The 27,950-nt window shown below is 45.0% G+C and overlaps 1 protein-coding gene across 5 annotated transcripts; it reads right to left on the reverse strand.

Moving 5' to 3' along the window:
* Positions 1 to 84: 84 nt before the first annotated feature.
* Positions 85 to 27,836, reverse strand: LOC105282222 (bicaudal D-related protein homolog). Of its 5 annotated transcripts, none has more exons than XM_026974204.1 (7): positions 27,600 to 27,836; positions 24,576 to 25,509; positions 22,945 to 23,466; positions 5,368 to 5,700; positions 4,058 to 4,227; positions 3,381 to 3,702; positions 85 to 2,963 (listed from the first exon to the last, which is right to left on the reverse strand). In XM_026974204.1, the coding sequence occupies exons 3-7, from the start codon at positions 23,185 to 23,187 to the stop codon at positions 2,343 to 2,345; spliced, it is 1,689 nt and encodes a 562-aa protein (XP_026830005.1). In that variant the 5' UTR covers positions 23,188 to 23,466; positions 24,576 to 25,509; positions 27,600 to 27,836; the 3' UTR covers positions 85 to 2,342. The 5 variants fall into 5 exon arrangements, with proteins under 5 accessions (XP_026830005.1, XP_026830004.1, XP_019888184.1 ...); XM_026974203.1 differs by having other exon boundaries at positions 27,560 to 27,836; XM_020032625.2 differs by having other exon boundaries at positions 27,556 to 27,836.
* Between the last annotated feature and the right edge of the window lie 114 nt (positions 27,837 to 27,950).

Genomic DNA, 27,950 nt, shown 5'->3' on the forward strand with positions numbered 1-27,950 from the left:
ACAGACAAGTGAATTAAAAGAGAGGCGACTGAGCGAGTACCGGACTGTAATGGAAAATGGAAAATTCGATGGATTCGCAAGACATTCGCAAAAAACAGACTTTTATTAAATAAATATCGTCGTTGTGATTGATCAGATCGAGAAATTGTACAATTATCATACAGCTTCGACGGTGTGCACGCTCACTCCGTAAGGAAATCAATGTACAAACTATTATCTATGTGCACGCACACACTCGTGATCGTGAAAGATTACACGCGTCGTCGCGTCGTTGTTCCTTAAAATCGATCGTCCGCGACATCTCAAAACTCGCAGAGGGATCTTCAAGGAGCATCGATTACAGTGATCGTACGATTACTATCATCGTAAAAACATTTCAGTGATATTGCACTATCGTTGTATCAGAAGATCAGAGATCACGGCCGGATCCATCAACTTTCATCTCTAAATCATCAGTCATTCTCTTCATTAAGGTAATTGGTCCTGCCGGACGGAATAATGGACGGATAGCAATTATTCGTGGTCAGGTAACTCGATGTCGAAAGTCATTTCAGGCTCGTGCGAAACCACCTTTTTAAGTGCATACATAATAAATATATAATAAATTTCGTTAATTTAATTTTGCGAATTATTTTACTTATAATTCATATCGCGATTCAGCTACTAGCGGAATTTTAAAAGACTTAATTTCTTTCACGATTGTTAAATACGATTGTTAAAAGTTTGTTAAAATTTGTTATTCAAGTAACAAATTAGAAGTGTGCGTATTATTTTCTTCTTCGATTCTATCGTGAGACACGACGTATCACAATTTGTATTCACAGTAATTCGATGTGTTTGCACCGCGGAAGAAACGAAGTGAAGAACTCGAGCGATTTCTTCGTCGGTTCATCACTCGACGAGCCCGATGGAACCCGTTTCGCAATAAAGGATTTTCCACTTTGAGATCATTCTTACCGTGGAGAACGATTCGTTCCACGATGATGAAAGTGACGCGGCAGATTCTCGCGCGGAAAGGAAAAACTGTTGTGCTTTTCAGATCCTAATCACTTTGTCGAGACTCGCCGGGATTCTGTCGGAACTAACCGGGACATTAATTTTCTACACTCTTTCATCACCGTTCGAGCGATTAAACTTCTCCTGCGTGAAATAAGACCCGTAACCGGTTAGTTTTTTTGTCAAAAGCTCGATTGTAGTTAATGGACCTTCTAGTTTTTCAAGAGTGAATAATGGAAGATGGAACGTTATTAGAATTAAATTTAGAAAATTAAGAGGACGTTTGCCGAGAAATTTTTCTGACTAGAAACAATTGCATACATGAAAAATAATTCCTTGTGAGCAAAAATTTGTTTAATTAGAACAATTGGATTTAATTTCTCATAATTGGATTTTAATTTCTTAGAAGAAAATTTTTCATTGCTTTGAATGTTCCATTTCTCCAAGGAGAAAACTATTAATGTAATCATTTTGACTAACTTCTTTTAAGATTAAATTGAACGATCCATCTTACTGACTGCTATTAGCTATTGCTGTCATAACGCTGTCTTATGTCATTAATATTTATCACAGACGGTCCACAAGCTTAAACAATAATGACATTTCGTTAATTTATATCAATCGAGCTGTTCGATAAAAAATAATAAAAGAATTCCGCTGATATGATTGCGACGAAGGAAAATGCAATTATTTGCGATTGTCGAGCGCAGATCGAGTCGCGCGAGAACGATTCGAAAAGATTCGTTTGATTCGTGAGACTTTCCCCGGTCGGGGAATCGTAGAAAGTCGAGTTCCGCGTGTTTTTGTGAATAATGGCAGACGTGCCACTTAAATTCGTATTAGTAGTCAGTTTCGACACGAGCATCAACATCGGTCTACTCTTAGACTTCGACATCCCCATTGTGAGAAATGCAAACATTTCTCATGCACATCACGCACTGATATATTTCAGTGTTCATGTCAGAATAGGCCACGACATGCCTGATTCGAGTTGCTAATCTTATTCTTTTTAAATGTAAAATCACTGCTCTACAATGCGATGTTTCTGTCTCTCGCAACGCATTCATGGTGCAAGAGATGTCAGCCAGAATGTCTTAAGAACGCGGTAACAAAGGCTAATCAGCCGTTTCGGGTTTGTCCTCGTCACTGGTCGAGTCGAGTGGCTAAGCCGTCCTTAGAAAGGATTCGTAACATCTCTAAAAATATTCAGTTCGCAACATCTCATCTTCATCTTTGTTGCACGTTCGTTTTACGCGATAGCTGCGCAGGACTCGAAAGTCCACATCAGTCCGCAATTGCTCAGCGTTAGCTCAACGCAGCGTAGCTATCGCGCTACGTCACTTTCGTCAAAACAGGCCGAACATCTTCCTCGTGGAGCCAGTGCTTCTCTTCTTCCTGGCTGGTGCCGACACGTCCGCGTTCTCGCCGTTCCTCGCCGCGACAATCTGCGACGTCGGAGTCAGTTTGCTGCGCACATGCTCGTCCACCAGCGCGTGTACGTCCATCTGCCATTGCTCCAGCTGCTGACTAAGCTCGATCTTTTGCTTGATCGCCTCCTTCAGCTGGCTGTCCGCCTGCAGGATGTCTATCCTCGTCCTGGCCAGCTCCACTTCCACTCGATTCTGCCTGGCGACCGCCTGGTCCCTCACCTTGTAGGCTTTCGCCACGATCTCGTCCTTCGTTAGCTCAGAGTGCTCGATGTCGCACCTCGCCCGATCGCGTTCCTCTTTGACACCGCGCAGTTCCGCTTCGCAAACGCTCAGCTTGCTGGTAAGCTCGAGGACCGCGTCGCCGCGTCGCTTCACCTCCTCTTCTTGCATCTTGCATTGTTCCCGTGAGTGTTCCAGTTCCTCTCGTACCCTGTGCAGCTCCACCGCTAGTCCCAGCTCCCCAGGGGCTCCTCTACCCGACAATGCGAGATTGTATACCTCCTCGACCAGTTCCAGCAGCGCGCCCGGGTAATTCGTCTGTAAAGAAAATAGTGAGAACGATAAATATGTATCTGGTTAATTCTAGATTTAATTTAACTTAATTTAGTTTCTACTTTTTATTATTCAAATTAAGCAATTATATTTCAAATTTACATTCAAATGCATTTATATTTCAATGCAATTATTATATTATAATTGGAATTATTTAGAGAAATTCAAAGCGGATCTACATTTATATGGCTCATACATATCTCAAACGGTTCTTGTAATAATTTAACAATGTGAAATACATTATTATAAATTTAACTTGATAATATTTTTAACTATTTAAATAACTAATTAAATTTTAGCCGATCCTCCTTCGAGTTTCTCACACACACAATTTAAAATTGCTAATATCGCATTGTTCTAATTGAAACTAAGAGACGAAGCGCGCTTTCTGAATAAACTTACCTGCGAAGGTTGAGCCTCTCGCTCATTGATGCCTACTTCGGCCTCGGAGTTGTTGAGATTGATCACGAGCATCGACTCATCGCAGTCGCTCTGCAGGCCCGAGTCGTCCTCGCCGCGTCTCAGATGAGCGCACAGCTCCCTCAGCCGCTTCGTCGCCCTCGCCACTTCAGTCTTCAAGCCACTGTCCTCCTGCTCTCCCAGCGAACTCCCACTCTCCTCGCACTCCATTTCCGCCTGTAGGGACCGCGGTGGTTTCTGTATCGAGCCGGACCGGACTCTCCTTTCCGCCTCGATAGCCGCCAATGCTGATGCCAACTCGTCCCTGAAGAGGCAATAGCACGTTTCAGAAACCACGCGGTTATTACAAGGCAGAGGGAACAGTGTATCGTACACAAACGAGTTTCTCTGCTCGCGAGGAATCACCCGAAAGGGTCTGCAGGGCCTGCGATCACCAACGAAGTATTTTACAACGATCATTACATTTATACCCGGTCGGATGATCGAATAATGAGATACCGAACGCAGATATGGATTTTTTTACGGTCCGTTCTGCATCTCGTGGACTTGGTGGAAACATCTAACGGTCGTCGCTCGTGGGTCGCGCCCAATCGAGCATTATTCGCGCGTATCAACCGCAACACAATGGCATAATACGGAACACGGATTCTGGACCTCACCTCTCCTGCTCGGCCACTCTCGCGCGGTGTTCCGCCTCATGGCTGAGCCGTTCCAAGGCCACGGCTCTCTCCTCGGCTTCCTCGAGGGCCGCAATCGCCCTGGCCCGTTCCTCTCGCAGTTCCAAGGACCGCCTCTCTAATTCGGTCCTCTTTGCCGACACCAGTTGTACCTGAAACGAACGCATTCATGATATTATTCAGATAACGCACAACGCACATATCGCTAATTGTTGGTCACGCAAAATTTTCAGTCTTTCTATTCAGTATTTCTATTCTTCAATGACTCTTAATTTAAAATTCAGTATTATTATTCTTTGGACTTATACTTAAATTAAGGATAGAAAATATACATGAAAAATAGAGCGTAATATTAAATTGTACTAGGCACCATAGTTTAAGATGCATCTTATATAATACTAGCTGGCACTTGTTCCTCGCGCGCTCGGTATATTTGGAAAATATAAGCAAAATATAAAGAACGTATTTTTTTGCGACGCGCACATTTTTAGAAGTTGCAAGACGATTGCACATAGTCTATGTTACTCAGGAAGATCTAAGCTATCCACCAGTGAAAGAATTTTTCAAATCGGTTTAGTAGTTTCTGAGATTACCCCGAACAATGGGACAAACTTTACCTCTTTATTATATTAGTATGATTAATTAATATTATATAATATTATAAGAGTAATTAAGATTAATATTATATAAGAGGTAATTTTGCAATAATATTAATTAATAATCTTATATAATATAGTTTTCATAGAAGATACATATGTTCTTTTCTATCCTCCTACACAACGCATGACGCAACGCGATTCTGGAGACTCGACACTTGCGGTCACCATTGTAAGACGAGAAGAAAGGAACTTGCAACGAGACGCAGATCGAGCCGATCGACGAGGGTCACGTTCACTCTGATTCGACGATAGGACTTTCTCAGGGAGAAACTGGCGTGGCCTCTAATTCAACGTGCGAACGCGAGCAGCGCGATTACCACTTCCTCTTTGCAAAAAGGATGCTGTAAAAATTATTCAGCAAGTTCAACCCCGCGGTGGGAACTGCGTTTGACTTCCGATGAATAATGATTAATAATGACTACTTCCGCTCCACCTCCGACCGTCGATTAAGCGAGAAGGAAACGAGCAAGAAACTCACTCGCGTTAACGAGCGTCTGCGGGGAGAAATGGTCGTAGAAATCGAAGCTGTATGCGCAGAAACAAAAGGTAGAAATCGAAGCTTTACGCGCAAAAAAAAGAGATTAATTAAGCGATCGCGTCGTATCAAGATCGGGGATCGAGATTCGAGCTTACCTCATCTCTGAGGATCTCCAGGCTGCTGACGTGATCCTGCAGAGTGGTGTTCCTGAGAGCACATTTTTCCCTCAGCACCTTCACCTCGACGAGCAATTGTTCCTCCTGCTTGGCGGCTTCCCGCAGCTGATCGGCCAACCTTGTGTTCTGCGCCGTCAATTCCGCGACGAGAACGGCTTGATCGCGTTCCGTCTTCCGCGCTCGTTCATTCTGCTCCTCTAATTGGCTCCTCAGGGCCTCCACATCCGCCTGAAGCTCCAAGGCTCGCGCTTCGCTCTCGTCTATGGCCTCCTCGAGCCGTCGTCGCAGCAGGTGCCGCTCTTGCTCCAAACTCTGTACGGGAAAAATATTTCGGATCAGTCATCGTGTCAATCATGGAAATTCGAAATTTTGTATTTCTCTCTCATCAGGTTTGGTCGCTACAATTCTCGTACCAACGCGAGCGACGCTGATCCTCGCGATACGAAAGCCGGTGACCTCTTCTCTAAGAAAATCACGAGGCACAAAGACCCGCTGGTTATCCCTTTCACGAAACCGTCTTACGTCGTACGCAGACGTCATTCGGCGAACACGGAGAGAAAAAGAAACTCGAGGTGTGAGTCAGTGCACATAAATTACGTGTCATGGTGTCCGTAGCTACGTACAACGAGAGATGTTGCAGATACAGAGCCGAGAACCCGGTGAAAGGAGCCGCGCACAATTTATTAACATACAATTAGGCGCAGTTTGACCGTCTAGCCAACTATTTCACTTTCCTCCTCTTTAAAGATCGGGCTTCTTCTCCCGAGATGAAAATAGTGTGTGTCGAGTGTATCGTCCAATCACCGTAACTCGAATTACGTAAGGAGATAGAAAAAGGAGAGAGATGAAGAGAAACTCCCGATTGCGTGTAATTAAAACGAAGCGAAGATGTTGAATCGAGATTTTTCTACACATTTACGCATCCGGAAACAATCGCCGACAAAGGCGCAAACACGCTGCTTCCCTACGTAACAAAGGGACACGAGAACTGGTTTCGTGGAGAGTACACGCGCGTGAGGGACGGCCACACACGTGAACCGCTTTATTCCCACATGAAGTTTCTCAACCCGATGCCCGATAGCGTGCTCTGCCGCCGCTAATAAGACGTAACAGTCGGAAAACACGGCCCGATTCTAAATGAAGCGTTAGCGTTAATTAAAACGCTCTCATTTACTAAGTGATGCAATCCGGTTAATTAGACGCGATACTATGAGCTACACTTGCACAATCGTATCTTATAAGAGCATAATATGATCATTTCTTTCTTCATAAAGGTACTCAGAGAATAAGTACGTCTCTCGATTGCCTTATTAATATTTTATGGATGAACTAAATACTTTAAACATTTGTTCTTCGCGTTGTTAGATACAAATGCAATTTAATCACAACTGATATATATCGCACGACAATTGAGATAAAGCATTTTTCATATTAAATGATAATCAATAAGATAAGATAAGATACGATAAAGTATGTTTAACGTAAATGTAAAATGCATTTCATGATAAAAATAATGGAAAATCATTGTACCGAGAAGCGTACAAAAATTCAATTGAAATCTAAAGCTTCAAATAAAGTATACTCAGAAAGACAACATCAAAATAATTTCATACTTTCGTTCATATTATACATAACTCCAAACTCTTTCTTTCTCTCTCTCTTTGTATATATCGCAACAAGGATCTATAAATCATAATTTCATTATCTTGCGATTGCAACCAAGTTGCCAAGTAACTAGCTTACTGTCAGTCATAAAAGCTTTTATTTGTTCATATAAAATACGTAACATGCGTATTCAAGAAGTAGCGCATGTTCGCGTCTATGTATAATAACACCAAAGTAATTTCGTACTTTCATTTATATTACGTTATCATTATATATTTCTCTCTCTCTCTCTCTTATATATCGCAAGAAGGATCTATAAATCATAATTTCATTATCTTGCGATTGCAGCCAAGTTGCCAAGTAATCAGCTTACTTTCAGCCATAAAGACTTTTATTTGTTCATATAAAATACGTAGCATGCATACTCAAGAAATAGCGCATATATGTGGATCGACTGGAGTTTGACTTCATTAAGGTTTATCGAGCTGGCAAAGCGCGGCCTTGGTCTTCCATGGTTACTCATCGACCGATCGCTACCCGCAGGTCTACAGTTCACCGATCTCCAAAGTCCGTGAGAGGCCAACGAACAGCGAATATATCACCCGGCATTGCAAGAAATCCAACAAAAGGGAGTCCTCGAGAGACTTTCGCCGGAAATGATTTTACGGAATATCGCATAATTTTATGGAATCGCTTGCGCAATTTTGTTAAAGGCGTTACGAAAGCCGACAATGGCTGTTCGGCAACGGTACTACAAATTATCGCGAGTGCTTTAAAACTGCGTCAACTGTTAACTGCGCCGACTATCTGCTCAAACGGTATGTATTATGCACCAAGACTAATTAAATACTCCGCACTCGCAATTAATTCCTCAACTGTCCCGCATCTGTCACGTACGAAGTAGAGTACGAACTTGCAGGACTTGGTCTCATATCATATCATCAGCGTATCACGTGCACAATTAAAAGTGCACATATGCGCGTATAGACGTATGATTTTCACGTGAAAAATATAATTACGCTTCTGGTGTATACAAAAGTCCTCGCAAGCCGAGGAACAATGCAAGTTGGCGCATCCTTTCGCGGTCTCCAAACGAAACCGGTTCAAGTGCCGACCAGGTCAAACGAATCTAATTGGCATCGGGGAAAAATTGGCGCGCGTGCATTTCCACGAGCGGAAGCTGCATCCCCGTAAACACGTACGGAGGCACGAGTCACGGATCCCCGACGTCCCGTTCTCCGAGCTACAAAACGCCGCTCCAGTTGCGGTGGTTGCGGGCCGATACGCGCGTCGCCGTATAGCACAAATACGCCGCCAGCCAGAAATACCGGTGCTCGCGGAAACGCGGGCGTTGAAGTCTCCCTGGTCGCGCGAGTCGCGATGAATCACGGCGCGGCCGATTTTTCCCGCAATTAGAATGTCTTCCGCTTGCGGACCTCCTGCGCGTACGTGCGACGTTCGTCACGGATAACGTTACCGGTTGTAAAACACGCTGAGTAAAGGAATGCGCTGTGGATATCCCGCTATCCGATATGGAACAGCGTGACGACGTGGAGCGCAAAGCACGACAATCCCGCAGTGTTGTCTTTGGCAGTTAAATGCCGGCGAAGCCGTATCCTCGTCTGCTTTAAGCCCGAGCTCTCGCCTACGTAACCCGGCCGTTTGCCAATGCTATCGAGCATGAGCCGTCTATTTGATGGCGATACACCGTTTATTTGCTGACGATACACCATCTATTTGCCGGCGACGCGACGCGCAATGAGTCACAGATCCGTGATCGCCGTGCGTCGCGGTAATTCCCTCGATCCGCAATCCGTCCCAGATGAAATGCGCCGCACGCGACGCGTGCACTCGCGCGTGGTTGCATGCGTGCATACGTGCATCTTGCGGTAATGCATTGGATTGGAGAGACCCACCCGGACGAGGAAAGATCGTGACTCACGACTCCCGACTCTAATTTTCGATCCTCCGCCTCGTCCTATTCTTGCGACACGGCAGACACGACGTTGGCGTTGATGATGATGAGGATGACGACACCACGCGAAATCGAAGTTCTGCGCACCACGATGGCCCACGTGGGTCGTACGCCATCGAGAAATCGCGAGGTCTCCGCAACTGGTACGAATACATTATCGCCTTCGATCTAGTCTAGTCTTGTTACAACGAGGCCTCGTGCCTTTCGTGTCCACGTGCTGTAAGTATAATCAGAGTAACAGATCCGACGATATTAAAATGTCTCCGATTTCAGTGAAAGAACCTTGAACGTCGCAAACTAAAGAGTTAAGTGCTCCGCGTTGGATTTACTCCTTTCTTTTCTTGAATTCAAGGTTGGTGAGAGGCCAATTGTCGTCTATTATCTATATTTACTCAAATTTACCGTTTTTACTGTATCATGTAAAGTCTCATTTATTTATAGTTTTATTAGATTTCATACTCGTACGTATGTTGCCAGAGGGAGATGAAACTGGAAGTTAAAGAGCTAAAGATACAACGGGTTAGAGCTCGCCGACCCGAGTGATCTGAAAGTTTCGTTTCTCTCGTAAAGTCCCGCGATCGAAGCGAAATGGACGTTTAGCTTTTGTTGCAAAACTCCGATCTCCGCTCCGCGTCCGATCTAATTACACGGTGGGACCAGTGAGACTTCCCATGGCGCAAATGTTCGCTAGCGTTCAGCCCGATGAACAGCGTCCGTCGTTTTCTGCGTCACCGAACCGTTGCCCCGAGGGAGAAGGAAGATTAAAACGAAACGACCGGTCGCAAAATATAATCAAAGGGCCCTAAACGTGTCAAGCGCCGACGTATAATATTTTCCATTAAAACTTGGCACACGCATTTCATGAGCAGCCATGATTTCTCGCGAAAAATCCGGATGCCATTCCGCGCGATCGCCGTGCTAGCGTGGGAAAAAAGAAGTTCCGGTCAGTCACGGAATTAATTACAGCATTGCACCTACGAGAGTATAGCGGCGATGCAGCCGGTCGAGTGGTTTCATTCGCGCGAGCATTATTGCGTCGCACCTCGTTCACTTTCCCTCGAGGAAAACGATAATGCCGGGCGAGCGCAATCGAATGGAGAGCAAAGAAGAAGGCGAAGGCAGGAGAGCTCTGTAATCGAGAGGCAATGGCCTGTGTCGAGTCCGCTGGTGATCGTGAGGTAGCGCAACAACCCGGGTCCATCCGTTACGTGATAAAACGAACGTATCCTGGAAAAGCCGCGGGAGACAGCGATGGACAGGGAATAGAATAGACAGAGATAGAGCTACAATTGTCCGCCACCTTAAGAAACCGCTCAAAATTCTGCAGATATAAAATAACACGATAATTGCGTAACGTAATGAAATGTAGTAATATGAACGAATAAACGTCTTTTTTTTCTCTTGAGCACGCTTTCTCGTAATTTTGATTTAAAACTCGCTTACACAAGCATATCGATCCCGAATTAAATATCTTTGTTTGCAATTTAATTAACATTGCTTTTAAATTGATAATCTGCAGGATTTCAACTGACTCTAGCTTTTTTCGCAATTTCTTTGAGCCTTTCCAGCTGCGATTGCCGATCAGCGGCGGCGGCAACGGCGGATATGTGTCAATTAAGTGCAACGCATCGCAAAACCACTGTCGAGAGATGAATCCGTACGCGAACAAGAGTGAAGAAGCCCGTGACAATTGTTCCGACGGTTAAACGTTGCGTAATCTCTCGCATTTATCGACTGCAACGAAAAAGCAAGCTAATTGGATCTCGATGCGCCTCGCTAATCGATCCCATTATCGCGCACGTGGGAGAGAACTCCCATCGTTTGTTCTTTGAGGAAAGCTGTTATGGAAGCCATTGAATTTATTATTCATAGCTTCGACCGAGGAGGAGCCAGGGGGCCGCCAATTATTCTCGAGAAATGCGCCAGACTTGCAGCGTGCTCGTGCGAGAATTCCTATTTAATGAATAATATTAATGATCGCTAGATCATCATGGCTAATAATCTTTAATTAAGTGTCCTATTGGGTTGTTCGGAAAGTAATTTCGTTTTTCACAAAGCGATGTCGTTAGTCGCGTTCCTCGATACTTAACCTTACTCTAAGCGGCAAATTCGTTTTATATTTTGACAACTGACATTTCAGACGTCATTTAGTATCTTATTGTGTTGCGATCTGTCAAGTAATTGTTTTTTGGCATCACATCAAACATGGAAAATCAAAGTGAGCATTTTCGTAATATTTTGCTTTTTTACTACTGAAAGGGTAAAAATGCAGTGCAAGCGAGAAAAAAATTGTGTACCGTGTATGGAGAAGATGTATTGAGTGAACGTCAGTATCAGAATTGGTTTTCGAAATTTCGCACTGGAAATTTCGATTTGAAAGATGCACCACGTTCAGGTCGGCCAATTAAAGCTAATGACGAGAAAATAAAGGCTCTGGTGGATGCAAACCGTCGCATAACAACACGCGAAATTGCTGAAAAGTTAAATTTATCGAATTCGACCGTTTACGATTATTTGAAACGCCTTGGATTCGTTTCAAAGCTCGATATTTGGGTTCCACACAATTTAAAGGAAATTGACTTGATTCGACGCATTACCATCTGCGATTCATTGTTGAAACGTGGAGAAAATGAACCATTTTTGAAGCGAATCATAACTGGAGATGAAAAATGGATTGTTTACAACAATGTTAAGCGAAAACGATCATGGTCCAGGCAAGATGAACCCGCTCAATCGACATCCAAGGCAGATATTCATCAAAAGAAGATCATGCTTTCTGTATGGTGGGATTGGAAGGGAATCGTATTTTTCGAGCTACTACCAAGCAACCAGACGATTGATTCGAAAGTGTATTGTCGTCAGCTGGATGAATTGGATGCTGCCATCAAGCAGAAGCGACCAGAATTGGCGAATAGGAAAGGTGTCGTATTCCATCACGACAATGCCAGACCACACACAAGTTTGGTCACTCGCCAGAAGCTTTTACAGCTTGGATGGGATGTGCTACCACACCCACCATACTCTCCTGATCTGGCACCATCCGATTACCATTTGTTCCAGTCTCTACAAAATTCTTTGAACAATGTAAACTTCGATTCAAATGAAGGCGTCAAAAATCACTTGCTTCAATGTTTTGTCAATAAGGAGAAGGACTTCTATGAGCGTGGAATCTTAAAGTTGCCAGAAAGATGGCGAAAGGTAGTGGAACAAAATGGCCAATACATCACTGAATAAAATTTTTTCTAAATATGAAAAAACCGCCTTTCATTTTTCCTTGAAAAAACGAAATAACTTTCCGAACAACCCAATATTTCGTTTCGATTGTAGCCCGTGCAGCTTCTGAATTACACCTGAACGAGGAATACTGTTATTTTAATATCTCGTGTGTGTTTTATGTCTACGCCGACCTAAAATATTGAAAAATTATTCGCCTTGGCGTTTCACGCAGGAGAAAATTGCTTTCCCATCGTTAACGTATCTTAAGATGTTTATATAATCTTCAGAAAAGCAATTACGTTATTTTTATTTTGATATATTGCACGGCGAGAGATAACGTCTGGAAATGGAATTAATTTCCATTACCACTCGCGTGTTTACCGTTTAATCTTATCCGCTTCTTTCTGTCGCTTGTAATAGATTTACAGAATTGTTTATTATTTTCTTCGTTAAGTGTGTATGCGTGTGTTTTCCTCATAAGATTAAAGACACGTGCATTTATAATGTGCACGGTATCGGCACACTTCCTCAAAACAAAGTATCGCAGCGAGTGCATTTTCGCAACGACACGATTAAACATACCGACAACGGTGACACGCGGCCGTCGCGAATTAATTTGCGCAAAGAAACGCGCAAAAATCATTCCGGTCTCGAGGGAAAACAGCCCGACCAGAAAGCTTTGCGGAGTATCATAGTCTTGAGCGGGCCGATCTAATGGAATCTCGCACGTGCCGGGCTCTCGCGCGTTGTGCAATTTTACTAACGAGTGGCGAAAATTACTGATTAGCCAGCGGCTGGTTACGACACTCTCGTTAATAACAATAAAGCGAACATACGCGAATGCGCGCATTTGGCCGAGGTAGCTGAAAGGCGAGCCGCGATGTCCGGACCGGAAATGCAAGGTGCAATCATCACTCGCGGAGCGAATCGCTGCTTTTTCCCTCTGTGCTTCTGTTCGGCGCGAGCGCGTAATTAACGCGCGCGCTTTGACGATGAACGCGGTAATTGGGATCGCAAATTGGCTTGCGAGTGTCAGGTATGCAGCGTCGTGCTCGCAACCCGGTCGAAAATTACCAGGTCGGCGTGCAGCGAGCGACGAAAAATGACGGAAAAAATAAGCCGTGAAGAGCAAGGCGCGCCTGATGACGGCGATCTTATAATGGATCAACTCCGTATCGCGATCGCTCGCGATTTTCGATAATTACATAACCGGTGAACACGTACGTGTGTTCTCCGCGCGGAATCACGATAGTCCAGCTAACAAACGTCCAACAATCCCCTGTCCATTTCTAGACCGCAGCGTAACCGCGCTAGATGAAGAACGTAGTTAGTTACAGTTAGCGCTAATCGACACAACGATATAATTGACTATGAAGCTCGCGTGCTCTGGCATCTCTAGAAATACCTTTCTTCGGCGAACAACTGTACGAACAAGTGTGAATTAATATCACTTTATGTATTAATTAACGACACCCTCCTTCTTGATTAATACTTTTGATGAATCAGCTCACGAAATGATGAGGGAGACGGATAATTCGAGATCCAACGCGATCGAGATCTTCTAATTTTTCGATTTTCCGATTCCGTTAGAGTGGCTTCTCAGGAAAAGGCTGTTTCGTGGAACGCGATAAACGTTGCCAATTAACACGAGCGCGATAAATAGTGCCGATGAATCATACGCGGACTGGAAACGTAGCAATTAGGTATTATCGTACAACTACGCAGGTATACGTGACGTAATTATGCAGATCTGGGACTATTAGTAAATGCATGATTAAAGGCGTTACGACAGGCTCATGCTAGCCCGCAGCGCCAACGATTAATTTGATCAGTACTGATCCCACCAGTCTGTGGTAACAAGCGCGGTCATCATCAGCGAGTTTGCAAAACACGCGTGACTCACTGGCAGTTTAAATCCGCCGCATTGGCCAACGAAATTCGCACCGCTTGCTGTTTCACAAGTCCGCCAAGGCTGCGCCGCGCTTTCCGAGCAGTCGGGAACTTTGTATGCTTAATGATAAGCCTTATCTTATCCGAGCCGATCCGGGCAAATCACATCCGACACATGTTGGATAGCTGGTAATTTTCGAGAAGCGTGAAAACAACGGGCCGAAGCCGAGCGCGTGATTTGGATGATCGAGTGGAAGAATACCGCTCGATCGCAAGGTCGCGTGTGCAAATCAGACTTTCGTATCTCACCGTGAAACAAAGGCACGACGAGCCTAATCACGAGGCGATTTTAAAACGCATTCTCTTCCTTTCTAGCCTTTCCAGATCGTCGCGGTGCGCTCGCCGAAAATTGGTTGGCAGAACGAATGGCAGCGGGGATTTCGCAGCTAGCGGCGAAATATGCGACCGAGAACAACTGTCTGATTTAAATAAATGGGTTAACGATCGCCGATTGTACTCCGAGATCGACAATCTCAATGAGAGCTGTAGAGACAGAACGCGCACTCCGTTTTACGAGGCAATTTCCGCGGAATCGAGACAACGGACAAGTCTTCGACGCCTTTGGTGTCGGTCTCGAGTATCAACGAGTATCACGGAGGAAGACAGATATGACAATCCCCGATATCAAATTGTAGTTTGATAACCGTCGCGCTTTGGGTGTTTGCTCGCGACGACGACGTGCACGAGATCCGATTCGGCATAATACTTGAATAAATAAGGATCCGTGCTGATTAGGGGTATTCTGCCGTAATAATGGGACGGTAGCGACTGTGCTCGGCCTACAATTTGCAGCGACGTACATTGTCGGTGCGCGCGTATGCATTTTTCTCATCGCGCGACTTACTTTCCGCGAGTTCTCATTGTACCTGATTGCGAGGTAACACTGCTTAAAGCGGGAGACCGCGAAAAAAAGAATCAGGTCGGCCGCGCCATGCAGACGTGGAGAAGGTAAAAAGAACAGAACACCCCGCTTTCGTCCGCTATTGTGCTAGTCACGAGCAAAAATATATTGTCACCCCATCGTAAGCGGTAAATCACGTTGCATCATGGAAAAAGGGACCTTAATGTATCAAATTGCAATGCGACGCTCGGCGTAGCTGGAATGCCAATTGAAATTATTATATTAGCTTTCTTCCAAAGAGGGAACTGATAATAGTACTGATAACGTAATGCCTCAGCCGCGCTCTATGTAATAAACCTTGAAAATAATTTCTGCGAACAGAATAATAATATTAATAATAATAAGAGATGAAAATAATAATTGTTGCAATTTTAGAAATAAAGATAAATTTGAGAAATAAAAATCTGCCTCAAGGTGTGTGTAGTTTATTATATTTTCGGGATCTTATAAAGTATTTGGTATTAAATATATAGAAAATTTAGTCACGGACGTAGGGGACAGAGGGTTTACCCCCTTAAAACAACCGCACAAGTGGCTCTCCCTGGCTTCTCAATGGGTTTACGGAGTACTCGTAATTGAGAGATCTAGGGAGACATCCGGTACGAGTAGCTGTATTACGAGTGCACGTGCATGAGGGCGGGAACCGCTATTCTCCTGCCGGGGACACATCGCAAGATTTTACCGAGCTATCACACGCGCGCATGTGGGATGCAATTAGACCCGTGAACAATGAGAGGATCACCGCGGCGGTTCTTGACTGTAACGGCCACGGATTTCTAATTGGTTACTCTTGCTCCAGTTCTCGTGACGATAAGCTACGCAATTTAGGCTTTCCGCATCCGATCGTGCACAACATCCGCCCGTCCTTCTCGTATCGCGCGCCTCGATACGCGAAGGAGACGGTAACGATTGTTCACACCCGATCTGCGTCTAACGGTACGGTATAAAGTGCACTTGTCTGTCCCTGCATCGTTACGGTGGTTTGCATTGCCGAGGAAAAACTAGCCTGGAGGGAGAGGCGAGTGTTCAATCAGTCTAATACGTTGTTTAACGGTATTCAAGTGTTGATCTTTCGATTACAGACCGACTGATTGCATATTACTTATATTCCTCGGAACTCACGGAGCATTGAAAGCGAGCCAGCTCGACTAAGTTGAATACAGGTTTATCTTATCAGCATCTTGTTTAAAACTGTGTAGGAAGCAAGAAGCGAATAATTTCCATGTACGCGAACGACGAAGCGATACTTCTATTTCGGTATGTGCATTAACTTTCTACATCTCAAGGAACAATCGTAATAATTGCCGACATTCGGAATAACAATTTTCATTTTGCCGGCTTAATCCCCGGTGCTCGGAAGGTGTTTAAACGCACGAGTAACCACCGCCGTTGGAAACGATCACGAAATCTTAATGCACCGCTGCGTGCAAGCCGGATGACCGTAGCTGAACGTAGCTGAACTCAGTGAAACTCTGAAAAAATTACCATCGGTGGCGGTGTGCTTAAAATTTTTAATTTCAGTTTTAATATCTCTCCACTTTAACTCCTCACGCATTATCTTGAAAATATATCGTGCGTTTTACACTTGAAAAATCATCGTATAAGCATTAAAGCGAGCAAGAAACGGAGCAATCATTTAATAAAAGTAGCCTTTCTTTTTGTTAATACAAATCGAATTATTAATCGAAGCGAATTCATTTCCGCCTTTCTAAACCTACTTCGAAGGAGGCAGAAAAACGAGATAAATTTAGTAAATTTTCTCTATTGTGTCGTCGCGAGGACGTGGAAAGAGCGGTTTCACCGTGCAACCATACACAACAATCGCATCACTGCTTCGCGCTGGCAACGAGCATTGTGCAACCGAGGAGGTCAAACATTGGCACGGGAAGCGTAAAGAGGGTAGAACGTTCCTCCAGGGGGTCCCACCTAATGGTCTACTTTTTTCGACGATTTCCCTGCTTTATGTCGGTTCCGCTTGTCGTTCTCAAACACGTCTCTCTCCGCCTCTTCTCGCTCGCTCCTGCAATTAGCCCTGCGTGGCTGCGGATCGTCATCGCGTACCGATCCAGATATCGCGCTTCGGGTTCCGCGCTTCACGGCACCTGGAACCCGAGGCTAAGTAGCGAACTGGGTTAGGACACTACTTTGAAATACAACAAAGTAGCGAGACTTCAACGGTAACGGTTCTGCCGTGAACTCCTGCCGAGGGTTGACTCGCAACGACTTACAAACGCAATCCATCGAGGAGTTCCGTACGTTTGGAACCGTGACGGATTCCTGTCACTTGCATGCTCTCGATTCTCGTGAGCATACAAGTAACTGTGAGCATAGGGAGAGAGAGAAAGAGAGAGAGGGGTGGATACCGTTTCCTGATAGAAACAAAGAGAAATCCTCAAACTTCGTGACCGAACGAATTTCCTTTTCGCGAGCAGTCGTGCGAGGCGCGACGGAAGGTCCAACGGAAGTGGTTGTGCCTCGAGTACAACAACTCGAGAGTACAGATTTGTCCGTGAGTGGAACTGTAGAAAATACGACCTTTTTTCCACGCGAGGGAAAAGTCATGGAGGAAAAGTCGGGGGATTCTCCCTCGAGGTGCCGCATCCCTGTAATCAGCTGACCACGATCGTCACGAGCGCTTCTCTTCGTCTGCGAGATAGAAAAGAGAGAAAGAGAGAGGGACACATCGACGTTTAACTTACGTATTATAGCATACTTGAGAAAGCTTCAAGTCTCGAGTAGGACGGGCCGAACGTGACTTCATTTACATCACACATACCGTTTCTCTCTCCCGCACGAAACCATTGGCCGGAACGATTGTGTGTTCTTTCGCGTTGCATAAGAAACTCTGCCACCGTCCATCGGGAACAATGGATTGCGAGAAATTATCTCGTCTATATTATATTATACGTGCGCGCGCGCGATTTTATTTCACATCGGAGTTCCCGCAGAGAGCCTACCGTAACATATTGCGTAAAGAGGACTCATTGCGTCTCTCTTATTACGCGATGAGATGAATTTTGAGAATGCAAGATATCCGAAAGATACATTCGAGGAACATCATCACAGTTATATCATTTATACCAGCCTGGGATACTTTTGACTCCTACATCGCCGAATCTGATTTTCACCTCCTCGACATCAAGCACGATGTCAACCGTAAAACAATCTCACGCGTCTCACGTTTAATTATGCGTGATCGTCTCCGAATTAATGGGAGATTTTGATAAGGATCAGCCGAATCTGGACTAGCTCTTCCCAGGATTCCCAGGTCACGAAGACATGAAGACTCTCGTGGCACCTCGCGCGGCTTTCTCGCCGATCTCAAGGATGCAGCCTCCGATAACGTGCGTACGCGATGTGTGCAACGCCGTGGCAGTCCGCTTTCGGATGGCCAATTATACAATACGGCAAGCATCATCACGATGCAGCTAGGCTCGGCTCGGTTTCGTCACGACTCGCGATCGCGACCCATTTCTTCTCACCGCGCAAAAGCACGCGAACAGACGCGCGTCGGAATGAAAGTGTAACTTTGACGAAAGCGCGCGCTCTTATTCGGTCTTCGACAACCGACCCGAGCGAAACGCAGATTCTCGGAGATCTTCTGGACGATAGATGATGACCGGATACAATTCACGGACATTAATTAATCGTATATCGCTAAACGCGATCGGAACTTGGTAAGTAAAAAAGCAGCGCGGCCCTCACAGTTACTCATTGCGAGTTTATAATGAGGACCAATAAACTAAATAATAAATAATAAATCAATTTCTAATAAATCCTAATAAATAAGTAATAAATAAAATCCTAATAACTCAATATTAATTAGGATGTTTTGTCTATCAGCAATTATAGCTTCTCAAGAAAGAGAATCTGCTGAACGACTGAAATTTTATACTTCACGAGAAAATTAATTATGCATGTACATAAATGTTAATTTAACGTGACCGATAAGTGAATGATGACCACGACTTCGTGCAAGCAGAAGCGGTTGAGGAAACGATCGCTCCGTTGACGATTCGCGACGCTTTCGATCGGTCCGATCGATTGTATAAGCCTACAAGGAGTTACGATCATTCCACGTACGAGCGTGGCGAACGTAATTAAAGACCAAAGACTGGAAACGTCTGGTGGTCCCACCTAAGCGAGCGCTCGCGGCGGAACGTGCTATCGCCTTCACGCTTAATATTTTACGCACGCAACGAGCGGTCGCGTGTTCAAATTTAACGGCGATCGTGGCGCGTGTAAATACGCTCGTGCATACACGCGCCACAGATAACGCGATGACGTCAGTCGGGTGCACGCGTAATAAATTCGCCACGGTGACGCAATCGACTGTCGCTTGCAACTGCCATTTAAATATTTATAAGTATTGCGGTAGGAGGAAAATGTTTAATGCTATGCGAATACGGCCTTGTTGTGTCAGAAAGTAAAAACCGCGAATTATTATAATTATATATTAACGTCCTGAATTTAGCAAGAAAGCTCGCGAGCGACATTCTCGGACATTCAAAAGGCGAGAAACTTTCTGAGATTTCTCTCGCTTTTGTGGATAATCGTGCGAATGTCCGAGGATCTCTGCAGGCAAACAGGGAAATATAATTGCGTCCGGAAGCCGGGGCGGAAGTCACGTTACTGTCATTTCGAAGAAAGTAGCTGCTACCTCCTCGAATGCACAGCTGCATCGCCGAGACGCTATTGTGGCCGCAATTGCTTTTTCTGCGTCGGTTTCTCTCGTCCTCCCCGCGTCGCGTATAATTCAACCGTACGAAAGAAGAAAACCAAATACCGTGGAGAATACCGTAAAAAAATGAACGTAAAATTTGAGCATACCGCGCGGTCAACAATCCTGCGAACACTTCACAGGTTTTTTAATTAATTCTAATTGACCGCATCGAAGTCGGAGACTCTCGTTCCACTTTACGTCTTGCCACATTTTACGTCTTGCGCACGCGACGCGCTTTGCGACACACTTGCCGTAACGGCGAGTAATTGTGCGGGAGGCATTTGCCGACTTAAAGGATACGTACACTTGTGGGTGTGCGGCTTCCACCGAGCGGAGGTCAAAAATAAGGCGACAGACAGGCAGAACGCGGAAAGATAGGGGAACGTGGGTAGGCAGACGCAGGCAGAGCGTAGTGCCGGGCATTGTCTCCGAGGCCCGTTGCCTGGTCGTTGCCTAAGTGGCTTGCTTCCACGCTTTCGTGGCTCACCATGGTCACCGTCCTGGCTGGAATCGCGTTACACGAAATTCGCGAGTACGCGGCGACTGCGAACTCGCGTCATTATTACCTTAAGACTTAAGAATTGCATCAAGCATGCAAATTAACTAACATAATAAATGACTAGGCCGGCCGCTGTCTCTCTCTCTCTCTTTTCCTTTTCATCTCCTTTCCTTTTGCAAGTACAATCCGAACGCCGCGGTACCAATGAAAGAAGAAAGTTCAATTAACAATCGTTAGTTACAAATTTGACGCAGCTGCGAGTGCCGGAGCTAATTCTGTCGAGATTCATGAGCGGGAACGCGTTAGCGGAGAGAACCGCGTTGCTCGCCGCTCGAGATAAACGCGTTAATTCGAAATCACTTGTTCCAGGCTCTCAGGGATTCAACGGAGCACATCGCACGCTCTCGCCCGTCGAAAACTGTCGGTTTATTGCCGGGCCGCGCAAGTTCACCCATGCCTACGAGTCGCGATTTCGACGTTACAGAAGAAACGGAAAAGAAAAGCGTTTGAGATTTATAGTCGTGGCCCGATTCCGGCGAAATCCGTGGAGAAACGCGCGCGCGCGCGCGTTGATTGCCAATGATTTTAATTGTTCTGTCTTTTTTCCCTTCCTCTTCTGGATTTCGCTCGTTGCGGAGGAGGCATTTACGCCGGAAAAAGCGTATGATACAATCCCGATGCTGGGCAGTAATGAACAGCCTGATACGTGAGGCCGGACACGAATAATTCTAAATTTCTTTCTTTCTCTTTTTTTTCGCTTGACCATGTCTTGGTAGCTCACGAGCATATCTCTCGAAAAGGCGCAAAGGAAAAAGAAAATGAAACGTTTAAGGTAACTACATGCGAGGAGCCATAAAAGAGAACCAATTATACAATGAGAGAAATTGAGTTTACTCTAGCGACAACCGGGAAACAATGAAGAAAATAGAAAATGTAGTCACGACATGAAATCGGGGAAAATCCTGAGACCCGTTTTCTTTAATTAACAAGATTTAAATTAAACGAAGGCTTGAACTTTTTGCTTTATAAAACTTGACCGGAACATAAAACATTGATGCGTGTAGCATCAATGGGCTTTCGTAACTCTGATTTAAAATATTCATGAGAAAGTAGTGTGCAATTATTTTTTTTTTAATATCAAATGAATTATGTTACGTTTCTTTTCCGAAATTGATATTGATCTTTAAATAAAATAGTTTTCTTCGGTTATTACATTCAAGGGCTTCATCGCGTTTCGGATAAAGTCCCATTCCTTGAGAATGAACGAAAACGACAGCTGCAAAAGGAAGTGCAGGCTGCATTTTCGAGCTTTCCGGCATCGAGTTCCGCGTTACGGGCTTACGTAATCGCCGAGCGGCGCGGCGCGTGCTGGCATATATCGCGGCGGCAAATTTTCCGTAGCCAACCGTAATGTTGGAAAGCGAGTGTGCCCGTTAGACGCGAAGGTGAAAATTTCCGGCCGGCGGTTAGCTAGAATGTCTTTCGGCTAGTGTCTTACAACGACGTTGTCCAACGTGCTTTTTTACTTTCGACCGTATTAGCGCTAATGGAGGAAGCACGGAGAACTCTTGTTGCAATCTTTACTGCACACTTTGATATTACCGTTCTCTCTGGTGACACATAATTCACAATAGTACAGTTAAATGTATCGTTCCAATTAATGATGCGCTAAATGGCTGATGCTTTCAGAGCGGTCAACCGATAGCGACGCGTTTAAAGTGGCACGCGCGACTTCTTTATGTTAAAGCAAGACTGTTTTGATGGGAATGTTCCATATATAAATGTAACTAGAGATATCCTTGTTTTAAATTGATAAAAATATGAGAATTATACCCCGTGAAGATATTTTATCTTTATATTTGTACTATTATCGCAATCGATCAGATAAGACAGGTTGCAGTGATAGTTGCAGGTATCGGACCTGCTACTCCTTTAATCGCACCTCACAATCGGTAAGCGGGCCCTCGAGGGAACCAGCTGGTGTTTATATGATCAGTGAGTCATCTCACCTTCGGTGTTTCGTGATAAAACAGGGCAGCAATGTAACGAGATATAAAATTGAAGGAAAGGGGGATTAACGTTCGCGAAAGTGGAGCAACTCGCAACACCGGTAGCATATACGTACACGTTGCAACCATACATGCATATAGTGCATGTTATATCATTGTATCGCATTGCGAGCACGGAGAACAAAACTCTACCGAGCCAGATGTTTTATTAAAAAATAGACGACGTTCTATGCGCGTGCAGCAAAAGTAAAATTCGCCTCGCCATTAGATCGGGCGAATTCGTTCCGCGCAGTTAGCGCCTGATTATTATTTTTCATCCTATTACATAAACGCCGAAATGAAAACTTGTATAAGCGCGATATTTTATAATTGCCCGAGTGTCTAATAAATTACTCGCTCGATTGTACATTATTCAAATGAGAAAACGCGTTAAGGTACCTCTACGATTCCGCCTCACTAAATCCCCTTGTCGATTTCTAAATTGTAAGCGCTCGCGAATAAACAACTTCGACAATTAGAGTTTTGTTAGAGATATTTTGATTCCAGTATTTATTTCATTGCTCCTGACTAATCGAGAAGAAAATAATAATTCTGAATCAGCGGCAATATTAATTTCTTCCTGGTGCTATCACGAATCACGTATTTCTCGAGATGATTCTAAATAAAACGATGACTTACCTCCAATTTGACGGAGTACTCCTCGGTCAAGGTCTCGGCTTGCTTCGTCAGCTCCTGGTTCCTCTCAAGAAGAGCCTTGCCGAGCTCGGCGGCCAGGACGAGGTCGCGTTCGCGTTGCTTGAGCAGCTCGGCGGGATCCTGCACCACGTCCTCGTGGTCCAGCGAGTGCCGCCTCGCCTGGAGGTCCGATATCATGTCCTCCAGAACGTACGGCTCGGTCTGACTGTCCTTCTTCGGCAGCATCGCGCAATATCGGCTTTCTACCTTCGGACGCGGTGCAACGTGACGCGATTACCGTGCGTCACTTGTACGCGAACCCGATATGCGGATATTCCGATCGATATAAAGGAAAGGGAGAAGAACGCACGCGGCGTCAACGCAGGTGAACACTCCGCACGTCAGACGCATTCGACACGGCACGGCGAGATAACGACGACTGGTGACGTTATCACAAACCGGCTCTACCTCGCGGACAAACGCTCGTGCGTGGGCAGCGTCCAGCTATTGGGCGCCATTGATTATCTGAAATCAATTAATTCCGGATATTCACTCTTACTGCGCCTGACGCATCCGGAGAACACCAAGAAGGCGTTGCAAGTCGCTTGGAAATTTAGTGGAAATTTTCAAACGAAATTATGAAAACAAGCTTATCTTTACGGAATGTAATTTTTGTTTCAATAGGATATTTTGTTTTGAAATTGAACGTATCGTCAAAGCTTTGAAAAATAAATGTGGAATGAATCATCTTTTTAGAAAGTTCAATTATATTTATATGTAGTGCATATATTTTTAATTTAATTTTCTCTCTTTTTCTAGTTTGAGATTTTATTGTATAAAGTTTTCGCGAAATATTATTCTTACTTATTCTCATTTAAACAAAAGATTTCGATCCAAGGTTTACATGCAGGTAAACAATTTCCGTTGGACACGTACTTGCTAGTTATCATATTAACGATAAGAAAACACAGAGATAAAATACATACATACATACATCACGCCTGCCACATGCAATATAATAAAATACCTCTACGCCACGATCGAGTGCTTCTACAAATTGCTGCAAAAGGCTGTCTATCCGACCGTAAATAAACCTACATTATCGCCCACATTTTCTCATCCGTAGATTATGATTCTTACTTCACTTAATTAAGTGTATTTTAAGATTTTAAGATAAATTATCAATGCTTATTGACCGTTGCTTTAAGATAAGACACCAGCATTTTTACAATCTTCATTATCACTCATTCGAAAATCATGAAAAAATATCAGTTCATAAACGTATTATTATAATATAATTTCAATTACCTTTAAAGAAATTATTTCTATAATTTATTATTTTATATTTTCTATAATAATTATAGAAAAGACAGTTATTTTATTATTAACTAATTAATAATTCTTTCTCCAAATTTATTGTGTTCTGTATGTTTCTGCGTTTATCTAACATTTATTTAAAAATCATTCCATATCGCGGAAAACCTTGAGAAATACCAGTCTAATGCTTCGAGGCTTTGCAATCCAGTGCACCCGAGGACTTCGAAAACCATAAAAAACCAGTGGGCCTCGGAGCACTTCCGACAACGGCGAGGAGCACGCGATCGAAGCATGAATAACGCATCGCGCGTACTCACCGGCTCTCGGCTCACCGGCATGAAATCGCGATGGATTGGCCGTTGTTGGTTTTTTCCCTCGATGGATTCTCGCCTCGTGGAATTCTCGTCAGCCTCGCGCTCGACCGCTACCGGAAGCGATCGGCTGCCCTGACATTGCACTCGACATCGCATTCGTAATCGCGCGCGTGTGGTAGACGACAGGCCGAGCGCTTCATCATCGTTAACGACCTCATTATCATTATCCGGAACAACGAAGGAGACAAAGCGACGGCGACACCGTCATAACACGCTCACTCGCGCGACGCATCGCGTTGCACCGTTTCGCACACTTCTTCCCCGACGAATATCGATCGCGGAAGTCCGTCGTGGTATCGATCCACCGACTATCACCTCGCTGTTCCTTTACACTTTGCGTTGCCTCGCGCACCGCGATCCACTATCACGCATTCCCGAAAATGCGATTTTCCGGGAGAATTTTTACGAACACGATTTCTAAGTCTTCTTCGACAATCGGTCTCCCGTTGTCCGTTGCGTGGAGTCTTTGTGTGAAGAGTCCGCGAAGAGTCTTTGAAGGTGCCGAGCCGCGACAGCAGTAATGTTCTCCGCTCGCTTATTCAGCGTGTATCATCCACCGTGAGTCCACTGTGTGAGCAAGTCCAATCGCACAGTTGAATGTCGCGGATAAGATCGTGATGAGCGCGGAAGATCGATGATGTTCCTCGAGCATCGCACCACCAAGCCGGGGGTGAGTCGCGCAACGATACACCCCGGAGTCCTCCATTTATCCGCGCGAGTAACGTCCGCGTTCACTTTATCTTCGCCGTAGAGGGGTGTCGGAGGGGATCAATCAATGGTGGTAGAGTACGCGGGATAATGAAGCGGAAGTCTTCTGTAATGCGGCCAAGTGATCGATTCTCGCGGCGTGTATCTCGCAACGAGCGCACAGCTGCTTCTGCAAAAAGAATTGAAGTGCTCAATTTTAATTTATTTATGCAATTTAATATTCGAAATGTTTTCGACGGCTGGACGACTCGAATGGTGCAAATTTTGAATTGTTTTGAATTTTTGAGTCGTTCACACAACGCTCTGAATATTTTGTCTGAAAGTGATTATTAATATTGCTATTGTATATTTGCAAAAATTATATTCGCCCGTTTATATCTCTCTATCACGCATGTCACGCGACTGTCAGTTCCCAAGATACGCCGCGATGTCGAATATTAATGTTTCAGGAACGTCACTCTAATATTCTTACGAATGACTCGTCAAACATCGCATGACGTAACGCCCATTTTGTTCTCGCATATGCAATTAATAAATCATCACGAGAGACTTGCGTAGGTATGTTTCACGGATAACCGGAGAAATCGCGCTTTAAACCGGAAATAAATTCCAATCGCGTATACGTAGGTCTCTCAATTATAATAGAACGCAGTACATTCAATTCTCGTTTTCAGGACAAGTTTCACCGTGAGCTATGCGAAAGCGCGGCTCCTTCCACTTTAAAGGCTTTAATTCATTTAATGAAAAAGAAACTCGAGCTACCAGACGTGTGGGTGGATTTAATGACGCGCGTTCGATTTCGTTGGCGCACAGCCGCTCGGCAATCGATTCGCGCGGATCGATACGCGCGTAGGAGAGTGTTTTCTACGGCGGCGGCTTCGTCGTTGTAAAAGCGAAGCGATAGTAACCGAACGGGAAAATAATTCCGCCGCATTATCTCCGAGAGACAATAAAGCGGCCGCGATGGTCACGGACGGCACGTGCGACGATTCACGTTTATCGATTCGAACTGTCGGCTTCGGTGGCCCTCCTGCGCGCCTACGCGACCCTCCTCAACCCTCCGGATAAATCCAATAAAGAGGATGACCCCGGAACCATCGATGCTAATAGTTAATTCGATCGACGACTATGAAGTGACACTCCGCGAGCACGTTCTCCGTCTGACAACCCCTCGTGATCACTGATCACCCTGATCGCCCTCTTCGTCAATACCGAGCATCCACGTTTCTCTTTATTGGTGAACATTTCACTAATGCGGAAGATTTTTCTTTTTTAGCCGGTAAACGTTTCGTTTAATATCGTTGTTTGATCGAATTCTCATCGAAAGGCGGTTCTCAGAGGAACCTCGGGCGCTGTTCCTTTCGCTGTTCCTCTTGTCACGCTTTTGATTGGCACATTTCGTAGTGTCCAATCTCCGTATGCACCTCTAAATATTCATGACGCGATAAATATTTATGGCTTTCCTGGAAAATTAACGGGATAAGCACCGTGTACGCGGACGCACAAACACACGCACCTTGGGATGCACCACCACCACCGTTTGAACACGCGCACACCACCGACACGGGGATGCAGAAACGATCGCAGACCTAGCGAACGCGGATCCGCGTGAGTCTACCTGTTCGCCGTGCCGCAGTCGGCCAGGTAGTGAGTCACTAGCCGTGAGTGGAAAATAAATATTACGGAATCGTACAGCGTGCTTCACGAGAGCGACCAGCGCGCCTGCTCCCACCATATTGCGGTTGAAAGTAATTCGTTCGGCTCGACGTGCCCGCCCGCTCGCTCGGCCGTTTCTTTGTGTCGGCTCGTGCAAACACGAGAAAATTTGCAGTACCGTCATATGTTTCGTTTTTTACGGAGGTCGAGTCGAAATTTGCAAAAATGTAAAATCATCGTGCAGAAATTAATTTCGCGGTAAGAATTTAATATTCACCGACACTCATTTCATTCAAACTCATCGCATCGTTGAATTCGATAAAATTCCAGCCGGTTCGAGATATCCAGATGTAACATCCAAGTCTAATACGCTCAGGTGGAGTCTAATCAAGCGTATCCTTCCAACGAGAGAGAGAGAATGAAGAACTCGCGGTTCTTCCGAGACGGCTAAATATCACATAACAATCTCAGCTCTTTATAGCGCGCTCATAGCTGACTCGATTAATTAAATTAAAAAAAAATTAAGACATACGATATTTCTGAAAACTCTCACTCGCACCTACGATCTTCACTCCGACGACTTCTCAACTCTTCATCACGTACCGCACGCACTCTCCAACAATCCCCTTTCGGTATCGATCCCGAAGCGTGTCGGAGCAACGCTCCGCCAAGTTGAGAGCGAAGCGTCGAGAGGCAAACCGCCGTCGACGAAATTTCGAGGGACGAATTACGGCGTTCTCTCAGCGGCGGTTACGGCGTGATGGAGTCGCCGGGATACGGGGAGGCACTGCGCGACCGACGATGGTTGGCCAGAAGGAACCGGAGAAGGTTCCGCACGTTCGTTACCCGCGCGCGCCGGTGGGCAGGGAACCGATCGACCTGGCGACCTTCCCCTCCGGAGGTGAACTAGCGTCTCCCCCGTCTGCATTCTCTCCATCTGCGTGTGCCCCCACC

The sequence above is a fragment of the Ooceraea biroi genome, chromosome 12 (genome assembly GCF_003672135.1).
Source record: "Ooceraea biroi isolate clonal line C1 chromosome 12, Obir_v5.4, whole genome shotgun sequence".
NCBI lineage: Eukaryota > Metazoa > Arthropoda > Insecta > Hymenoptera > Formicidae > Ooceraea > Ooceraea biroi.

Bases quoted from the DNA above. Each gene is read 5' to 3' on its own strand.
- LOC105282222 (XM_026974204.1), bottom strand. From the start codon at position 23,187: ATGCTGCCGAAGAAGGACAGTCAGACCGAGCCGTACGTTCTGGAGGAC. The intron at 5,701-22,944 runs GTAAGTCATCGT...TTTCCCGTACAG, and splicing joins AGTACTCCGTCAAATTGGAG to AGTTTGGAGCAAGAGCGGCA. The intron at 2,964-3,380 runs GTAAGTTTATTC...TTTTCTTTACAG, and splicing joins GAGAGGCTCAACCTTCGCAG to ACGAATTACCCGGGCGCGCT.